Source organism: Phyllobates terribilis, unplaced genomic scaffold (genome assembly GCF_046119375.1).
Source record: "Phyllobates terribilis strain yellow unplaced genomic scaffold, ASM4611937v1 Scaffold_9__5_contigs__length_417890890, whole genome shotgun sequence".
NCBI classification, from domain to species: Eukaryota; Metazoa; Chordata; class Amphibia; order Anura; family Dendrobatidae; genus Phyllobates; species Phyllobates terribilis.
In genome coordinates, this window is record NW_027362769.1 from 66,472,587 (window position 1) to 66,493,432 (window position 20,846).

Below are 20,846 nucleotides of genomic sequence, written 5' to 3' on the forward strand. Positions count from 1 at the left end.
TGGTCAGAGGATGGTTTTGTTAGTAATAGGTTTATGATGGGGAACTTGTAGGATGAAAGAAAGATTATGGAAGAAAGGAAGAGGTTAAATATTTAAAGGGAACCTGTCACGTCCTAGTTGCTATGTACACTGCCCCCATTGGTTTCTCAGTGATGCAATGTGCATTACTAACAAGCTGTTTTCGCGAAAATTGGTGGTATTATAATGCTTTTCTAATGTTTTATATACTTTGTCCTACCTGCTCGTACTCATTCATAGTGGTGTGATTCTCAGATTCAGTCAGTGCTGGCGCCACCCATGACATTTGAATACTGCTCCCGGCTAGCGCTATGTTTGTGGGGCGCATGCACATTTGCACACGTCAGGCCTCTGGTCCGCTGCGAGCGCACTGAGGCTGTGTGAGTACCAGCTTCAGGGCGCACGCGCTGTGACCTGTGGCTCCCGGCGCCATAGGTCTCACACGTTAGAAAAGCATTATAATACCACCAATTTTCATGAAAACAGCTTGTTAGTGATGCTCATTGCATCATTAACAAACCAATGGGGGCAGTGTACATAGCAACTAGGACGTAACAGGTTCCCTTTAAGTGGATATTGGCTGGCAGGGAGATGGACTGCAGGAGGTGTGAGGGAATGCGGTCACTGGTGCTGGTAGTAGGGTGAGATGAAGAATGGCCTGATCATTTCTTCTACAATACATTGAAAGACAGAAACTGAACTTGATGATGTGCGGGAGGGAAGGAGATCCATGCTATGAGGGGTTTTGGGAGATAATTTCCTGTCCTGCACTGTAGGTCTGAGGAGGGAGTAAAAAGTGTGAATTTTGGATTATTGGATAGTGAGACGATGAGTGATGAAGTAGGCTTGTTTAGCAAGGTGCAAGACAGTTATGTTTTAAGCAGACACTTTAATAGTGGATGAAATCTGCCAAATGTGAGTTTTCTCCACAGATGTTAAGCAGACCTATTGCACGACTGAAGAAAACGTGTTAGCGAGTGTGCCAGTGTTGCCATTGTTTGTGTTGGTGTATACTGGGTTCTGCTTCATACATGGGTACTTTTGAGTGTCTTCTAATATTTTACAGATTAATCGAGACAGGAGAGGTAGGATATTAAACATAATGGTGTAAAAATTTGTCATTAACACACAGCAACTTATGAAGAATTTACAATGTGTGTGATACATATGGTTACCCTTAGAGGGTAGAGCGAAAAGAAGGTTGTCCAAGAGCACAGGAGAGGAGAGTTAAGTCATACATTTAGTAGAGCTGGAAGATGATTAGGTCCAGTGTATTCTCGTCTTCATGTGTAGGAGGATTACGAAGTTGAGAAGAGCCTAGAGAGGAGGTTACAATTAGAAGATGAGCAGCAGATGAGGAAATTAGGTTATCAATGTTAAAAGTCCCCTATGATGAGTGTCACTGGATAAAAAGTGGGGAAGCCAGATTGCAAAGTGACACAGAAACTTGTGAGGTTGCACCAGAGAGCGGTACACAACTGCCACTCAGACAGAAGGAGTGTAAGAGTCTGATGTTGTAGATCTCTAGTGAGGGGAACGTAAGTGAGGGTATTGTGGGAACGACCTGAAATACACATTGTGAAGAAAGAAACAGGCTGATGTCTCCACTTTGTCTGTTCTCTGTTCTGGGGATATGAGAATAGTAAAGACCATTTGAGAGCAGCAGCAGAGGTGGTGTTTGACTGTTGAATCCAAGTTTAGGTAAGAGCCAGTTGCTTTGGAAAATTTGAAAGGAAACGATCATGAATGTAGACAAGTTTGTTATACACCAGACCTGGACAAAGTACAGGCCACATCGGGCCCTCTGGCTGTTCCAGGCCAGCCCACGGACCAAGACAGCAAGAACAGCTGAAGTGAGTGGCCCACGAGCCGCACCATGCTCCTACCTGCCGCCCATGTCCCGATATCACTGCCATCTGCATTCTCAGGATGCAGACAGTGAATACATTGGAGGACTGAGCTGTCTGTATATAGGAGGCTATGTGAGGGCTCATATTGCATATGGAGAGGCTATGTGGGTACTCACTATATAGGGGGCTCGTGCTGTGTGCAAGGGGGGCTCGTGCTGTGTGCAAGGGGGGCTCGTGCTGGATATAGGGGAATTGGGGGGCTCGTGCTGGATATAGGGGAATTGGGGGGCTCGTGCTGGATATAGGGGAATTGGGGGGCTCGTGCTGGATATAGGGGAATTGGGGGGGCTCGTGCTGGATATAAAGGGACTGTGTGGACCCATGGTGTATAGCGGGATGTCGGCATAATCCTGCTCAATATTAAGTGATACCATTAATATTAATATAAAATAATTATAATATGTTCATATTAATATTGAGCAGAATTTATTTCAGCCTATTGAGAGGAGAAAAAGAAAACTGCAGAAACGGAGATGGAGAAGCGAAATATTGGAAAAGCATTTTGCAGCATAAGTGAACTGAAAGCACGTTTGAGGGTCTTGGATACTGTTCCTGCTTCTTGCCCTGCCTGCCAGGACACTGACAAATATGGCACTTAAACAAAGATGCACTTATGCTTCCCCTTGCCCTGATCTTATTTTATAGGAACGTGTGCTTGGGTCTGGATCAATATTTAACTTCTTACAAAATTAATCAACTAAGACTACATGATGCCATACTATGCAGTGGTAAAGGAAGATTCCCACCTAGATGGACCTTAACACTCATGAGGATCAAGCTAATTGCAAAGGAGAATAAGATAGCCTTAGAGATATCGGGAACACAGACACCATAATATAAGGATATACCATTAATAATATAGGCTCACAGATGTGATGGCTGGAGCGTTACAAGAGTTAACAGCAGGACACTTATGCGCAAGTGCAGAATTAGTAAAATTTGCTATAGTTATTGTTGGTTTACATACGAAGTGTTGGACAATGTTGTACTTTTTTCATTGTTGCTGCATTTCTACTGTTAACCTCAATTTGCCTGGATTCATTTGCTTTGAATGTGACATGCAGGGCTGTGGACAGACTCCAACTCCTAAAATATATAATAAATTGGGTACAGTAGTTCAATGCAGTTTGTGGGGAATATTTTTTCATAAGAATTTGGGAAAGTTATGAAATGTCCTATTCCTGATCTAAGGGTCTAGACTTTTAGCTGAGATTAATCTGTGCTACAGTAAATTTATCACTTAAACATGAGCCCTGTACGAGTGATTCAGAGTTGGAGTCGGTGTCATGGAAATTTAGTAGTTGGAGTCGGAAACAACGGATACTGGAAGCCTGTGCTAGCATTTCTTCTGCGGTGTAGCTGTCAGTGTATCAAGAGTAGGAGAAGAGGGTTGCATTGACAATCCAACACAATGGGCAGCACTTTGAACACATTTTATAAGTGGTCATCAACTTGTAAAAAACTCATGAAAGAATAAAGTTACGTTAAAAACACCATTGTTTTTCTTATGAAATTCTCGATAGATTTGATGTGTCACATGACCCTCTTCCCATTGAAAAAAATAAAGTTAGATCCAGAATGGCCGACTTAAAAATGGCCGCCATGGTCACCACCCATCTGGAAAAGTTTTCCTCTTTCCATATACTAATGTGCCACAAACAGGAAGTTGACATCACCAACCATTCCCATTTTATTTAGGTTTATCCATATAAATGGCCCACCCTGTAGAGGGCTTCCACTTTACTGGTAGCACAAAGGCTCTGGAAAAGCAAAATGACTCCCTGTCCTCCAAAAGAAATCCAGTGAATTCTGCACTCCAAAATCCAAATGTGCCCCTCGCTTCTGAGCTCCACAGTGTGCCTAAACCGCAGTTAGTGTCCATGTGTTTGGCATTTTTGTAGCGATGAGAGCCCGCTGGTCACTACATTTTACTGGTCACTACAACGGTATTTTGCAATTTTCACTCAGCAACATCCATTGCTGCTTGTTTCTGGGAAACACCCATGGAGCCAAAATAGTCACTACATCGGTAGATAAATTCACAAAGGAGTATAATTTGAAAATGGGATCACTTGAGGAAGTATTCTGCTCTTTTACCACCTAGGGGCTTTGTATATTGAGTACGCAAACTATTCTAGGAAAATCTGCGCTCCAGGCAAAAAGCGCTCCGTCCCTCCCGAGTATCGCTGTATGGCTAAGCAGTACTGCACAGCCACATATGGGATATTTCTACATCCCGCAGAATTTGTGGGACCATTTTTGGTGCCATTTTACCCATTTCCCAGTGTTAAAATGTATAATCTGGGGCTAAAAAAAATTTTTGTGGACAAAATGTAATTATTTTTACTTCCCTGCCCAATGGTATAACATGCTGTGACATATGTGGTGTCAATATGATCACTGCATGAATTCATTGAGAGGTGTAGTTTGTAAAATGAGGTCACTTATGGGGAGTTCGGCTGTTCTGGCACCTCAGGGACTCTACCCATGTGACATGGCACCCTAAAACCAGTCTAGCAAAATATGAACTCCAATATGGTGCTTCTTCCTTTCTGAGCTTTGCACTAAGCCCATATGTGGTTGAAACTACTTTTGAGGCAATCTGCGTGCTCAGGAGAAATTTTCGGGTCCATTTTTTTCCTGTTACCCTTGTGAAAATACAAAATTTGGGGATAAACATTTTTGTGGGAAAAATGTGTTTTTGTTTTGATTTTTTAATTTTCATGGCTCAACGTTATAAACTTCTGTGAAGCACCTGAGGGATCAGGGTGCTCACCACACATCTAGATAAGTTCCTTGAAGGTCTAGTTTCCAGAATGGTGTCACAACTGGTGGGTTTCCACTGTTTAGGCTCATCAGAAGCTCTCCAAATGCGATATGGCGTCCACTATATATGCCTGCAAATTTTACATTCAAAAAGTCAAATGGCACTTGTTCTCTTCCGAGTCCTGCTGTGCGCCCAAACAGTGGTTTTCCCCCACATATTGTGTATCTGTGTGCTCAGGAGAAATTGCACAACGAATTTTGGGGTCCATTTTCTCCTGTTACCCTTGTGAAAGTAAAAAAAAATTTGATCTAAAGTAAAATTTTTGTAAAAAAAAAAAAAAGTTAAAGGTTTATTTTTTTACTTTGATATTGCATTAATTCGATTGGAGGCAAATCTGGAGATGCTGTAGGCCATGGTAGCATGTTGCAGCCACACAGGCTACTCATAGTAGCACAAGCAACATATGGTCTGGTATTGTCATGTTGAAAAATAGCTCCTGGGACACTTTGGAGAAATGGACGTACCTCTGGTTCCACCACCAAATCAATGTAATGCCGAGCTGTTACTGTACCTGGAATGATGACTAGAGGTGTCTACCTACTGTAAATAATCTCCCTACACCATTATCCTGGGAATGACTTTTCTTTTGAAGATAAAGTTAAAACAAACTGAGAAGAAAGATGAAAGCGTTACCTGGGGGTTAGTACGTTTAGACTTTGGGATGGTTGGCAATTGAACAAACTTTACTGCTTGTGCTGCACAGGCACAACTCTATTGTGTGGCATATAACAAAGGAAGAATGATTATAGTACTCCGATGCCTCACGGATATTGGTGCTAACATCACCAGGGATAAAAAGCAGAGATTACCTAATAATTATAAACATCAGCGTCTCCAATCTTGTCTCAAGTGGAGCACATCTGAGACTACTTTGACTGGCAATTTCAAAGGGAGCTGCCAGCAGCAGATTTTGATAATTTACCCAAGTGCATTTAGCAAGGTAGAACATTCCTCAGACATCCATTGGTAGCAGCCAAGGCTGTAAGGCTATGTGCCCACGATGCAGAAATGAAGCAGAAAATTTCTGCATCTCCCTGGCAGAAAAAAACGCATGCAGATTGTGCGTTTTTCCTGCAGAATACATGCGGATCCACATGCAGATTCACATGCGTTTCTGCATGCAGATTGACAAGCGCTTTCCAGGCGATAGCATCACTTGGAAAGTGCTTGACAACTAGGTTACACTGTATAAATCCATGCAAACGGCATGGATTTATACAGTGTGAACCGTAAAAATGAAAACAAATAAAGCTATACTCACCCCCGAGGCCCCGGCGTGGCTGCAGCGCTGCTTCCTGTCTGGTTCCTGGATGCTGGCATCTCGCGAGACAGAGCGGTGAAGGGCCTGCGGTCACATGACTGTGACGTCACCGCAGGTCCTCAAGCGATGCCGGCATTCAGAGACAAGCCGCCGGACAGGTGAATATAAACTTTATTTGTTATTTTATTCTTTTTTTACAGGTACAATGGTACCCAGGTCTGGATGAGAGTCTTCTCTCCTCCAGAACTGGGTACCATCCGCACATAGGGACGCATAGAAGCCGCTTGTAAAAATGTACAGTCGCGGTTTCTATGCGTCTCAATGCAAGTCAATGGCGGGAGTTCCGCTGCGCTTCCGCAAAATTAAATGACATGCTGCGGATTTTTGTACGCAGCATAAACGCTGTGGAAAAATCCGCAGCATGTGCATAGAACATGCGGAATCCCCTTGGGGACCATGGGGTGCGGATTACCTAGCGTTTCACAAGCGTTTCCGCTGCGGAAATTCCGCAGCATAAACGCTTGAAAAACGCTACGTGGGCACACAGCCTTAGTGCGGGTGTTTCGATGTGTGGCTCTTATACTCTATACTGAATAAATCAAGATGTTTCCATTTTTTCATCATTTGAATATCATTAACATGTCTATCCATCTTGTGATTTGGTTTCCATAATTCCACAGCTTTTCCTTCTTGGTGTTGCTATTCTGTTGTGGAATGTCTATCTCTTCACGGTTAAATTCTTGTCATTTTTCACAAAATCTTTCTGTCCTTCTGTACTATAGAATATTCTTAAGATTTAAACTTTGCTCTTCAGTTTTTGATATATTAGGGGTTTATCCTCCAGAATTTGTTCTAGTCGGCTCAATGAAGAGGTCGTGTTCCTCAGAGCAGCATGTCCAGTTCATGGTTTATACAGCCAGAGGCTGGTCCACACTGGTGCTGTACCTGCTACTGCAGCTTTTCTGAACATGTTTATAGGAACTTGAGAACTTCACATTGAAAACATAGTGTTAAACAGCAAAATTGTATTTATAATCTTTTCAAAACCAGGACTTTCTTATCTTGCTTCTCTTCCTTTGTAATGCATGCAATTTTTATCCATAATTACTAACAAACTTGCCAAATTTATTCTGAAGAAAATTTATATGCTTGATAATTTGAAATGGCTTTTTGTGATTTGGTCTTAATTTATTAAATAATGCCTTATCTGTAAAACACAGCACTTTGACTAGCTACATTAAATCAATTCATCGTATTATTTCAAATGTTAATTTATTAGATTTACTTCAGTCATATAAATGAGAATAAAGGCACAGGACAGCATTGCAAGGTTATATGAAGACTTTCAAGACATTGCTTTAGGAGCTCTATTTTTATTTTCTTTTTAATGTGTATTTAAATTGAAGCAGTGTGTGTATATACAGTATGTATGTGTACATATTAAAGTGTGTGTATATACTGTATGTATACATACATATATATACACACACACACACACACACGTGTGTGTATATGTATGTGTATATAATATATATATAATTTTTTATTTTTTTTTAATTATGGTCCTAAAATGCCTGCACATTATGCCAGAGACATAGCAAATCAGAAAAGCTATACTACATTTCTAATTGGAGGTGTTTGCTAATACTACTATTACACATACTATATATTGGGATAGAATCTTGGAGATGTTTTGGAGAAGTTGTGTTTTTTCTATTGTATCAAATACTTATTTCAAGCAATAAAGTGCTAATTAATTATGTAAGAATCATACAATGTGATTTTCTGGATTTTTTTTAAGATTCTGTTTCTCACAATTGAACAGTTCCTATGATAAAAATTACAGACCTCTCCATTGTTTGTAGGTGGGAAAACTTGCAAAATCGGCAGTGTATCAAATACTTTTTCCCCACTGTATATGAATGGATGGATATGTTATAGTGGAAATTTTTTTCATACATTTTTTGTGTTCATGTCTTAAAATTGGCTTGTTTTCTTTGCAGAGCGAAGTGGTCCTCAACAGTCCAGGAAGCAGCCAAAGTACTTCACAATGGATGTAGATGATGAAGAAAATATGAGTAAGCTGTATTAGATAATGAGTTTTAGCTAAGAGCTTCATGTTGGTAAAATGAAGCCTCATACTTTCTCCTAGGAGCGTACGTTTACGTGTTCCCTCAACTCGCATCTATGAAGGGCAATATTCTCAGTGCCACACCAATATATTGTATAGTACAAGATAATCATTTATCTGTAGACATATTAATCACCTTTGAATAATTTTCTTGTTTTTTTTTCTCTGTGGTATTTGAGACTTAGTATAACTTTCTTATAGCAGGTACTCTGCACTTATTAATATACTAATGGTCTAGTTCAGGTATCCTGAGGTGCAGTACAGAAAAAATAGTTTTGGATAGCTATGTAGAAGAATTGAGTTGATAAAGTTAATACATTGGACACTAATATTTTTTATAGCGTGTAACTAGAATTTCAGTTTTTGAATTAATCTCCACTGATTTTATGTTAATGGTATAGTTGTCACTCAGGTCCTGCACTTTTTTATGGCCTTCCTCACTTTTTAACAGCCTTTATCTCGTATAAATATGGTCACTTGTGCTAATATGATCCTGTCAGCAAACAAGGATGGTATATTTTTTACTGTTAATTTCAAAATCTTTTTTCCCCCTTGGTCTGTTGAGCGCCGAAAGGAGTAACCTATCGAGCTTTTGCTGGAGGATGTTATAAATGAAAATTTAGCAACCATTCCATCAGCTTTGTTAGCTGGGTAAAGTGGTGTGTGTTTGCTTGGCGATCTTGTTCCCAGATTCAATACATCTTGGGACTATAAATATTTAAGAGCATGACTTTTAATAATCCATAAAGATAATATTTAATAGAAATAATGTGAACTTGCTATAACAATTGAGAACAAACAATGAATTGTGTAAAAAGTGAAAACGTTTGAATTTATTATTTGGACAAGTTTTGACAAAATTTGTGGTTTTAAAAGTTAATTTGAGACATTTTTTTTGCCTTTTTTTTAAATCATTTTTATTGTTTTCTGTATCAATCAGTTTTAGTTAACTATAACAATTGTCTGGCACCCATGCATATATGGAAGCTGCCTGTATTAGGAGAACACACCTGTAATACCTTTTTAAATCTGGATACTTGTGTCCTGGTTATTTCTTGCATTTCATTTATTAAGAATCTTTAGTCTTCAGATGTGGCAAGAAATTTTTTTTTTGAAAAGGATGTATTACATTTTATCTTCCATGTTAATGAAAAGCAAATGGTTAATAGGATTTGCCATTACAACTTATCATATATTCCGTGACCACACATCACTGAACCAGTGACAAAGATAGATAAAGGAATCTATAAATTTTGCATTTACAAGATCCTGCAACGAAGGCGTTGTAAGTTACTCTTTCTGGGCACCACAGGTTCAAGCAGCACTGACGTTAAAGAAAATCGTCACATGGATGGAGTGTCAAGAAAGGATGGGAATGGCCAAGGTACCGGGGAGGGGGCTCAGCTATCCAATGGGGGTGAGGGAAGCAACAGGAAACGACCATTGGAAGAAGGTAATAATGGCCATTCCAAGTTTCGTCCAAAGAAGAGGAAGAAAACGCCAGGGCCTGTTTTGCCAAAGAATGCGCTCATGCAGCTGAATGAAATAAAACCAGGTTTGCAGTATAAACTTCTTTCTCAGTCTGGACCAGTTCATGCACCAGTTTTTATTATGACTGTTGAGGTTAATGGGCAAGCTTTTGAGGGTTCAGGGCCAACAAAAAAGAAGGCCAAGCTACATGCTGCTGAAAAAGCATTACGGTCTTTTGTGCAATTTCCCAATGCATCAGAAGCTCACATAGCTATGGGAAGAACTCAGTCTGTCAACACCGACTTTACTTCTGACCAAGCTGACTTCCCAGACACACTGTTCAATGGATTTGAAAAACCTGAGCAGTCAGATCATGCATTTTTCTTAGGCTCCAACGGGAATGAACCCTTTAATTCAACAAGTGACTATAGCATGGCACTGGCTGGATCTTGCAATCTAATCCAGTCCCCACTTCCAACACCTTCATTTTTTCCACCTTCCAGTGGGAAAAACCCTGTAATGATCTTAAATGAGTTGCGACCAGGACTGAAATATGACTTTGTGTCCGAGAGCGGAGAGAGCCATGCTAAAAACTTTGTCATGTCAGTCACAGTGGATAACCAGACATTTGAGGGGTCTGGTAGGAACAAGAAACTTGCTAAAGCACGAGCAGCTCAGTCAGCTTTGGCATCATTATTTAACATGCAGTTGGACCAGACTCCTTCCCGACAGCCTGTTCCAAGTGAGGGCCTACAGTTGCACTTACCTCAGGTAAGGGACTTGAACAAACTTTTTTGCTTTTATTGTTTTTGTGTCATCAAGTATAGCAAACCTGTAAAAAAAAAAAAAAAATTTCATCCATGTGTGTCCCTACATCTTATCACAAAGCTGTGTCTGACCTTAAGGTAAGTGATTGCATAATGTGCCACCAGGGATGCAAACAATTTCCCCTTAGCTAGTCCCTACCTGCTTAATAGTCTGTTAGTCACAAAAAAGAAATGAACACAAAAGACTTGTTGACCATCTCTGTAGGCAAGTGCTTTTGCTTTACTGCTTACCTTCGTTTATAGATGGTATTCGTCAACAACTCTGGTTAAATACCATCTGTATATTTTACTTCAGGCCATAAGATTAGATCAGTGGAAAAGAGGCCTATAAATCGCACCACCTCAGTTTCTTAGCATTGATACATACTGGAGCTGCTGTCCTTATGATCACTGCTGTTCAGGACTAAGTGTGGTACAGGGAGGGTTTCCTGGGCTAAGTACCTCTGAATGCCGTGCAGCTCAGCTCACCACTGCTTTGACAGTTCAGCCAATTACTCCAAACTGATATACCCTTTTAAAGAGGTTGTCCATGGGATACAAACAAAAAATGCTAGTATGTTCAAGACTACTTGAAGGGAATCTGTCATCAGGTTTTTGCCAAGTAGTCTGAGAGCAGCATGATATAGAGACAGAGGACTTGGATTCCAGCAATAGCACTTACTGATCTGCTTGCTGTAGTTTTCCTAAAATCACTTATCAGAAGGAGGTCATCACAAGAGGACTAGTAAATCTGCGGCTAGGTAGTCCAACGACACCCCCAACACTGATTGGCAGCTTTCTGGGTACGCTCTGCAATCAGTGGTGTGAGCGGGGTTATACAGAGCTCAGTGTTCAGAGCTCTGCTAGTTCTGCAGCAGACAAAACTGTTTTGAATCAAAACTGCAGCACCAAGTAAAGTAAGTGACACATTGCTTGAATCTGGGTCTCTTCCCCATACATCAGGCTGCTCTCTGATGGGGGAGCAAATACCTGGTGACAGATTCCCTTTAAAAAGAAAAGAAAAATGCTGGTCTCGTGCCAGGGCTCACCCAGTCGGTTTGCCTGTTCCTCCTGTTTCTGTTCTCGGCACCAGAAATGGTCGTCCGATATCCCCACTCGCCACACAATTTACTGAAAAACTTGTTGTTAGTGTCTTCTCTTCCTGGTGTCTCATTTGCAGAAATGTTTGGGAGTATAACAATGGCAAAACCTTTGGGTTGTCGTTCCAATTTAGTACTAAATCAATAGTGTAAGAATCCTTGTAATGGATCTTATTAAAGAAAAATGACTTTTCACCCCACTTATCAAATCGCTGTGCTCTGCATTCACTGCTCAGCTAAGGGATCGGGGGGTCGGAGAGCAGTTGTTGCTATAGATGTCCATGGAGGGCTGGGAGAAGGAAGGAAGGAGCTAGATACTGAGGGAGGGAGACCCAGAGAAAACTTGTTAGTCAAAAATAGTGTCGTTTCTCATGTACAGACGTAAAGTGTGAAGTCACCTGAAATGACAGGTACGCAGCCACATAAAACCAGTTCCTGCCAGCATGTGGCCACTTTCTGCTTTCTGCAGCTCAGTAGATCAGGGCCTGCTTGCTGGAATAAGTGAGGGAAGTACAGATGTAAGGCAATGACTAACCTGGGTATGGTCTGCTCTTTTGTCTGAAGGTTCTGGCTGATGCGGTTGCACGTTTGGTGGTAGATAAGTTCAGCGAGCTGACTGATAATTTCACCTCCCCACACGCAAGGAGGAAAGTCCTAGCTGGAGTTGTCATGACCACAGGTACTTTAATGTTTTCAGTAGCATTTTTTTTTTCTGTTTATCAATATTATTTAACACCCTCCCCAACCCCCTTGCACCCTCATGTCAGCCTTATGAAATATATCTGCTCAATAACGATTATTATTATACTTAGGAATAGATGTGAAAGACGCCCAGGTTATTAGTGTTTCCACTGGAACCAAATGCATCAATGGCGAGTATATGAGTGATCGTGGTCTGGCGCTAAATGACTGTCACGCTGAAATTATAGCTCGCAGGTCGCTGCTTAGATTTCTCTATACGCAGCTTGAGTTATTTTTAAGGTAAGCATAAAAAAAATTACAGTATTCTTTATAGGTCTTTATTTGTGTCGAAATATTGTGCACAAGTTTTCTGACTGCGCCTAAGGCTGTGTGCCCACGTAGCGTTTTTCAAGCGTATATGCTGCGGAATTTCCGCAGCGTAAACGCTTGAAAAACGCATGTATAACGCACCCCATGGTCCCCAATGGCATTCCGCAATGTCAATGCCCATGCTGCGGATTTTTCCGCAGCGTATATGCTGCGGTCAAAAATCCGCAGCATGTTCATTAATTTTGCGGAAGCGCAGCGGAATTAATGTGCGGATGGTACCCAAGTCTGGATGAGAGGAGACTCTCATCCAGACCTGGGTACCAAAGAACCTGTAAAAAAAAGAATAAAATAAAGTTTATACTTATCTTCTGATGTTTTCCCTCCGTCGCGCTGTTGTCTGAAGGACCTGCCACGTCATTGAGTCATGTGACCCACCACATGACTCAATGACGTCACCGCAGGTCCTGCACACAACAGCGTGAGCCGCTCAAGCCTCCGGACGGGGCAGAGAATGCATCAGAAGGTGAGTATAAAGTTTATTTTTTTATTTTTTACCATTCTGAACAAGTTGTCAAGCACTTTTCCAAGTGATGCTTGGAGAAGTGCTTGATAACCCGCATGCGGAAATGCATGCAAAGACGCCTCACAAACGCTTCTACCTGGCGGGAAAACCGCATGTAATATCCGCATGCGATTTTCCCGCCAGGGAGAAGCGTAAAAAATATGCTTCAGGTCCGCAACGTGGGCACATAGCCTAAGACTTGCTGTTCCTCGCTCCTCTGATTATTTGTCACATTCACTGCATGAGCTCCTGACTCATATTGGTATGTGCCTGACTCTTCCAGCCTGATCTTAGAAGATGAGGAGGTTATCACTATAAGAAGTTGCTTAAAGGTGTTTTCCACTTTCAGGAAAGTGAACCTTAAACGCTCTAAAATAACACAGCATGTACTCGCCCTCCCTAGGTCCAGCGACTGCTCCCCACCGCTGCTCATGTCTGTGTTTTGGCTGCAGCGATGACATTATGTTAACACGATGCATCACCGCTGCAGCCGATCACTGAGCTCATCGGCTAATGCCACTTACCTCGGCACATCCACAGAGCACAGTGGCTACGGGTGACCTGTACTAATAGTCAGTATACAGAATGCTGATGAATTATCTGTATTCAGATTTCACAGCACTGTATGTATTATAGTATGCAAAAGGCACATTTTCACCTAATGTCTTACTCTTTTCTCAGCACTAAAGAAGATCAGCAGAAATCCATATTTATGAAGTCTGAAATTGGTGGCTATAGACTGAAGGACAGTGTTCAGTTCCATCTGTATATCAGTACATCGCCATGTGGAGATGCCCGTATTTTCTCACCACATGAAGCTGGACAGGAAGGTACAAAAATCCTCAATAGCTGAAACTGCGCTAACGGTGCCTATGTGACCAACAGGTTGTCTATTTCACATAGATTACTTACCCACATATCCTTGTGGAATCTCTTCCTGCAGACAGACAAATCATTATATTGTTAGTGCTATGTGTCACCCTAGTATGTTATAAAAAGCATGTCCAGTGAACAGCACGGGCATGCTTGCTGTGCCCACACCATTACCAGCAGGTGTGACTGCAATATACAGTATAGATATGCAAAACTGTATTATGTTATGTTTTGGCCAGTCCGACATTTATTGTGCAATATACTGCCAACATCTAAGAAGTTTGGGAGCTCCCTTTGTAAACCCATCAGCTCCCCACAACTTGGTCTCCAGATGCCAATAGGCTTCTATACCAACTAGGGACCTAACAAAGGCCCTCAGGTCTGCTCCAGCTATTGCCAGGAGCCATGGCCTGCTAGATTGTTGGTGGCAGTTATGTAGTGCAATGAAGTGTCCCACAGCACTATACCAGCAGTGACACTATTGTAGCTTCATTATCAAAAAGGTCTGCAGCAGAGTCCAAAGGAGCTACAGAGACCAAACACTAGTTGAGAAATTCACTCAACACTAATCAAATTCATCCATCAAAGACAGCGCTCTCCAGGACGTTTCTAAAACTTGTCTTATTTCTACATGTATGTAAAATACAGCGACTTTTCAACCCCTGTCTTTTTCAAGCTACTGTAGGGTAGTGTCAAAAAGGATGTAGAGGTTTATTAGTCGCTACATTTTACTTAAAGGGGTAATCCCATCGCCAAGATTCTATCCCAATATGTAGTAGGTGTATTAAAGAAAAAGAAAAAAAAAGACAAATCGCCACAAAGTTTATTAAGTTTTCTTGGGGGAAGCCATTTTGATTTTTTTAAATGATTGATTTTAATTTTATTTTTCTGCCTCACTAGCAGACATGAAGCTTCAAAGCCAGATCTCTCTAGGAAGTTTCCAAAACTTATATGGAGAGATGAAGACTTAAAGGGGTATTCTCATCTCCAAGATCCTATCCAAACATGTAGTAGGTGTAATAATAATATTAGCAAATACCTCCAATTAGAAATTAGTATAGTTTTGCTGATTCGCTATGTCTCTTTCCTCATGTGCAGGTGTTGCAGGACCTTGGGTATCCATGGTTATGACCACTGATATAGTGACAGTTGGCTAGTTGCTAGAAGTCGTAACCATGGATACCTAAGGTCCTGCTATGCCTGTACATGAGGAAAGAGACATAGTGAATCAGAAAAACTATACTAATTTCTAATTGGAGGTATTTGCTAATATTATTATTGCACCTACTACATGTTTGGATAGGATCTTGGAGATGAGAATACCCCTTTAAGTCTTCATCTCTCCATATAAGTTTTGGAAACTTCCTAGAGAGATCTGGCTTTGAAGCTTCATGTCTGCTAGTGAGGCAGAAAAATAAAATTAAAATCAATCATTTAAAAAAATCAAAATGGCTTCCCCCAAGAAAACTTAAGACAAATCGCCACAAAGTTTATTATTTTTTTATTTTATTAAAGAAAAAAAAAGGTAAAGGGCTATTTCTGCCCAAAGGTTAATTAATGCTTTATATATACCTTAAAATGTCCAACAAAACTACAGATAGTCCGTCCAAAGAAAAAAACATGATACAGGTCTCCAGAAAAAAGTTATGGCTCTTGGAATATGTAGTTGAAAATTACTTTGAACCTGACTGCTTAACCCCTTAAGCCCCGCGGGTGGTTTGCACGTTAATGACCGGGCCAATTTTTACAATTCTGACCACTGTCACTTTATGAGGTAATTACTCTCGAACGCTTCAACGGATCCCCCTGATTCTGAGATTGTTTTTTCGTGACATATTGTACTTCATGATTGTGGAAAAATTTCTTCGATATCACTTGCGTTTATTTGTGAAAAAAACGGAAATTTGGCTAAAATTTTGAAAATTTTGCAATTTTCAAAATTTGAATTTTTAAGCCCTGAAATCAGAGCGATATGTCACACAAAAGAGTTAATAAATAACATTTCCCACATGTCTACTTTACATCAGCACAATTTTGGAACCAAAATTTTTTTTTGTTAGGGAGCTATAAGGGTTAAAAGTTGACCAGCGATTTCTCATTTTTCCAACAAAATTTACAAAACCATTTTTTTAGGGACCACATCACATTTGAAGTCACTTTGAGAGGTCTTTATGACAGAAAATACCCCAAAGTGACACCATTCTAAAAACTGCACCCCTCAAGGTGCTCAAAACCACATTCAAGAACTTTATTAACCCTTCAGGTGCTTCACAGGAATTTTTTGAATGTGGAAGAAAAAAATGAACATTTAACTTTTTTCACAAAAATGTTAATTTAGACCCAATTTTTTTTATTTTCACAGGGGTAACAAGAAAAAATGGACCCCAAAATTTGTTGTGCAATTTCCCCTGGGCACGCAGATACCCAATATTTGGGGAAAAAATACTGTTTGGGCGCACGGCAGGGCTCGGAAGGGAAGGAGCGCTATTTGACTTTTTGATTGTAAAATTTGCTTGAATAATTAGCGGACGCCATGTTGTGTTTGGAGAGCCCATGTGTGCCCAAACTTTGGAGCTCCCCCACAAGTGACCCCATTTTGGAAACTAGACCCCCCAAGGCACCTTTCTAGATGCATAGTGAGCACTTGGAACCCCCAGGTGCTTCACAAATTGATTCGTAACAATGAAAAAGTGAAAAAAAAAACACTTTTTCATTTTTATGAATCAATTTGTGAAGCACCTGAGTGTTCCAAGTGCTCACAATGCATCTAGATAGGTGCCTTGGGGGGTCTAGTTTCCAAAATGGGGTCACTTGTGGGGGAGCTCCAATGTTTGGGCACACAGCGGCTCTCCAAACGCAACATGGTGTCGCTAACAATTTGAGCCGATTTTCCGTTAAATTTGTTAGAGGACACCATGTTGCATTTAGAGAGTCCCTGTGTGCCCAAACATTGGAGCTCCCCCACAAGTGACCCCATTTTGGAAACTAGACCCCCCCAAGGCACCTATCTAGATGCATAGTGAGCACTTGGAACCCCCAGGTGCTTCACAAATTGATTCGTAACAATGAAAAAGAGAAAAAAAAAACACTTTTTCATTTGTATGAATCAATTTGTGAAGCACCTGAGGGTTCCAAGTGCTCACTATGCATCTAGATAGGTGCCTTGGGTGGTCTAGTTTCCAAAATGGGGTCACTTGTGGGGGAGCTCCAATATTTGGGCACACAGCGGCTCTCTAAATGCAACATGGTGTCCGCTAACAAATTTAACGCAAAATTGGCTCAAATTGTTAGCGACACCATGTTGCGTTTGGAGAGCTGCTGTGTGCCCAAACATTGGAGCTCCCCCACAAGTGACCCCATTTTGGAAACTAGACCCCCCAAGGCACCTATCTAGATTCATAGTGAGCACTTGGAACCCCAGGTGCTTCACAAATTGATTCATAAAAATGAAAAAGTGTTTTATTTTCACTTTTTCATTTTTACGAATCAATTTGTGAAGCACCTGGGGGTTCTAAGTGCTCACTATGCATCTAGATAGGTGCCTTGGGGGGTCTAGTTTCCAAAATGGGGTCACTTGTGGGGGAGCTCCAATGTTTGGACACACAGGGGCTCTCCAAACGCAACATGGCGTCCGCTAACAATTTGAGCCGATTTTCCATTCAATTTGTTAGCGGACACCATGTCGCGTTTGGAGAGCCCGTGATGTGCCTAAACAGTGGAGCTCCCCCACAAGTGTCCCCATTTTGGAAACTATACCCCTCAAAGATTTTATTAAGGTGTATAGTGAACATTTTGAACCCAGAGGTACGGCACATTATTTGTTTACATTAGGTCATCATATTGAATAAGTTTTCATTATTCTTGAGCGCAAGTGCTCGCTACTTGAGTTTGCATCGGGTACTCAGGTATGCACCATGTACAGCGTGTGCTCGAGTGACATGCTCGAGTCCCTGCTCCGCATGTTTCACGGTTATTAGACACCCAAAAAAAAACATGCGGGGATCGCTCGTGCATGGCAGGCAATCCCCATAAAGTTTTTTGGCCGCGAAGCATATGGGGCAGAGACTCGAGCATGTCACTCAAATACCCACGATACTAAATGCATACCAGAGCACCCGATGCAAACTCAAGTAGCGAGCACTTGCTCTCAACACTAGTCGCCATATCGTCATCTTTTTTTCTTACTTTTGAAAAAAATCCCAACCCCAGCCCTAACCCTAGCACAACCCTAGCCCCAGCACAACCCTAGCCCCAGCACAACCCTAGCCCCAGCACAACCCTAGCCCCAGCACAACCCTAGCCCCAGCACAACCCTAGCCCCAGCACAACCCTAGCCCCAGCACAACCCTAGCCCCAGCACAGCCCTAGCCCCAAACCCAGCCCTAACCCTAGCCCAATCCTAACTCAAGAGTTTATTTTTGACGCCGTTCCTTGTGCGGTATAAGTGATTAGACGACTTTATTCTTCGGGTCGGTGTGATTACAGCAATGCCAGAATCATATGGGGTTTTTATGACTGACAGCTGTCACACACTAAAAGACGCATTTTTTGTAAAATCTAGTTTTTGCATCGCCATATTTTGAGAGCTATAATTTTTCCAGATTTTGGCAGACAGTCATGTGACGGCTCGTTTTTTGCGGGATGACTTGACGTTGTTATTGGTGCCATTTTCAGGCACGTGACATTTTTTGATCGCTTTCTATTCCGATTTTTGGGAGGCAGAATAAACAAAAACCAACAATTCAGGATTTTTTTTTTTTTTTTTTTTTTTTTATTCTGTTCCGCGTGTGGTAAAATTGATGAGGCAGCTTTACTCTTCGGGTCAGTACGTTTACAGCGGTACCACATTTGTATCATTTTTCTATGTTTTGGCGCTTATACACAATAAAAGCTATTTTATAGAAAAAAATATTTTTTAGTATCGCTTTATTCTGAGAGCTATAACTTTTTTATTTTTCGGCTGATGGAGCTATATGGCGGCTTGTTTTTTGCGGGACGAGATGACGTTTTCAGCGGTATCATTTTTATTTATATGCGTCTTTTTGATCGCGTGTTATTCCACTTTTTGTTTGGCGGTATGGTGATAAAGCATTGTTTTTTGCTTGTTTTTTTTTTTTTTTTTTTTACCGTGTTCACTGAAGGGGTTAACTAGTGGGACAGTTTTATAGGTCAGGTTGTTCCGGACGCGGCGATACCAAATATGTGTACTTTTATTGTTTTTTTTTTATTTTTTTTATAATAATATTTATTGATGGGTACATTATATTTTTATTTTTGGTGTATTATTTTTTTTATTTTTTTATAATATTTTTGCACATTTTTTTTTTTTTTTTTCCACTTTCACACAGTTTATACACTTTATTACTTTGTCCCACTCTGGGACTTTCACTTTTTTTTTCTGATCGCCTGCATGGCACAGGAATGGAGCAACATCCCTATGCCATGCAAGCTGTCAGAAATGCACAGTGTGAAGATTGCTTGGAGATGCACTGCGCATGTCCAAGCAATCTTCCTGCTCTCTGGTGACCCGGATGTTGTCATGACGACATCGGGTCGTCATGGCAACACCCGGGAAGCCTTTGCAGACTGCGCTGGAAGCCGGAAGAGGAGGTGAGTATCGCCGATCACCTCCCCTTGCCCCCGCAATGCCGCGATCGACTTCGATCGACTTCGATCGCAGCATCGCGGGGGTTAATGTGCTGGGAGCGGTGCGTGACCGCTCCCTGCACATAGTACCGGGTGTCAGCTGTGACAATCAGCTGACACCCGGCGGCGATCGCGCCCGCACAGCCTGTGTGCGGGCGCGATCGCGATGACGTACTAATACGGGTCTGGCTCTTAAGTCCCAGGGCACAGACGCGTATTAGTACGTCAGATGTTATTAAGGGGTTAAAATAGGTCGGTCCTTAAGGGGTGAAAGATTGTGTAGATCAGACGTAACCTGATTTTAGATGGAGAATGAATGCAGGTGTTAGGACACAGTTATTTCATTTCTACAATGGGGAAATCTTGCACAGGATACCCTTGTGGATCTCTATGTTCTTATAGCTCATGTTATTAAGGCGTCTCTTCTTTTATACCACGCAAACTAATTTTATTATTTGGAAATACACAAAGGATTCTCCAAGAGGGATAGCTGACTGACCATGTGTTAAATAATGTACAAGATCATATAGTTAATGTATAATTTTAAGATTCCTGAAATGTGGAGATAAATGTCGGATAAATAAATGACTTGTTGGAATTGCTTACAGATGTGGATCTCTCATTCCAGTTATATTGCTGTATGACAGTTATATCCATCTGTCTATTGCTCAATGGAAATCTATTCTAAAGTGCCTTCATCTGTCATGTCAGCTATTACTGAGCCAAGCCAGTGCAGTAGTAACCTTATACTGCAGGATTTCTATTGTAATTGTGTGCTTCACAATATCGATAAAATGATATATGGTTTTGTATTGTGCCTTATAATGATGATTTGTCTCCATTTTATGCATTGTTGCAGATCAGGGCGATCGCCATCCTAACAGAAAAGCACGAGGACAGCTTCGTACCAAGATAGAGTCTGGAGAAGGGACTATTCCAGTGCGGTCAAGCAGTACTATTCAAACATGGGATGGCGTCTTGCAAGGAGAGAGATTGCTCACCATGTCTTGCAGCGATAAGATTGCAAGGCGAGTCTGGGAAATAATCTGATGTAACCTCCACCGGGTATATTCTGCACGTACTTGCTCTGAGAGCTCCTTAGTTCTGTCAAGAGAATTTTAATGTCATCAACAATGTTAATTATGCTTGAATTAAGTAGATTATAAAACAAAATGCCTGATCAAACACAGATTTGTACTTCTTAATGTTGTGCCTGCATTAAGAAAGCTTA

At 41.2% G+C, this 20,846-nt stretch overlaps 1 protein-coding gene across 4 annotated transcripts in view; it reads left to right on the forward strand.

The window, feature by feature from the left end:
• ADARB1 (adenosine deaminase RNA specific B1) overlaps positions 1-20,846 on the forward strand; it is a 105,244-nt gene that overhangs the window by 75,597 nt on the left and 8,801 nt on the right. For all 4 annotated transcript variants that reach the window (XM_073646557.1, XM_073646558.1, XM_073646556.1 and 1 more), the window contains 6 exons: positions 8,020-8,094; positions 9,460-10,388; positions 12,088-12,202; positions 12,336-12,504; positions 13,778-13,926; positions 20,475-20,643. In XM_073646557.1, coding sequence (XP_073502658.1) covers positions 8,020-8,094; positions 9,460-10,388; positions 12,088-12,202; positions 12,336-12,504; positions 13,778-13,926; positions 20,475-20,643 — 1,606 coding nt within the window. The remainder of the gene's footprint in view (positions 1-8,019; positions 8,095-9,459; positions 10,389-12,087; positions 12,203-12,335; positions 12,505-13,777; positions 13,927-20,474; positions 20,644-20,846) is intronic.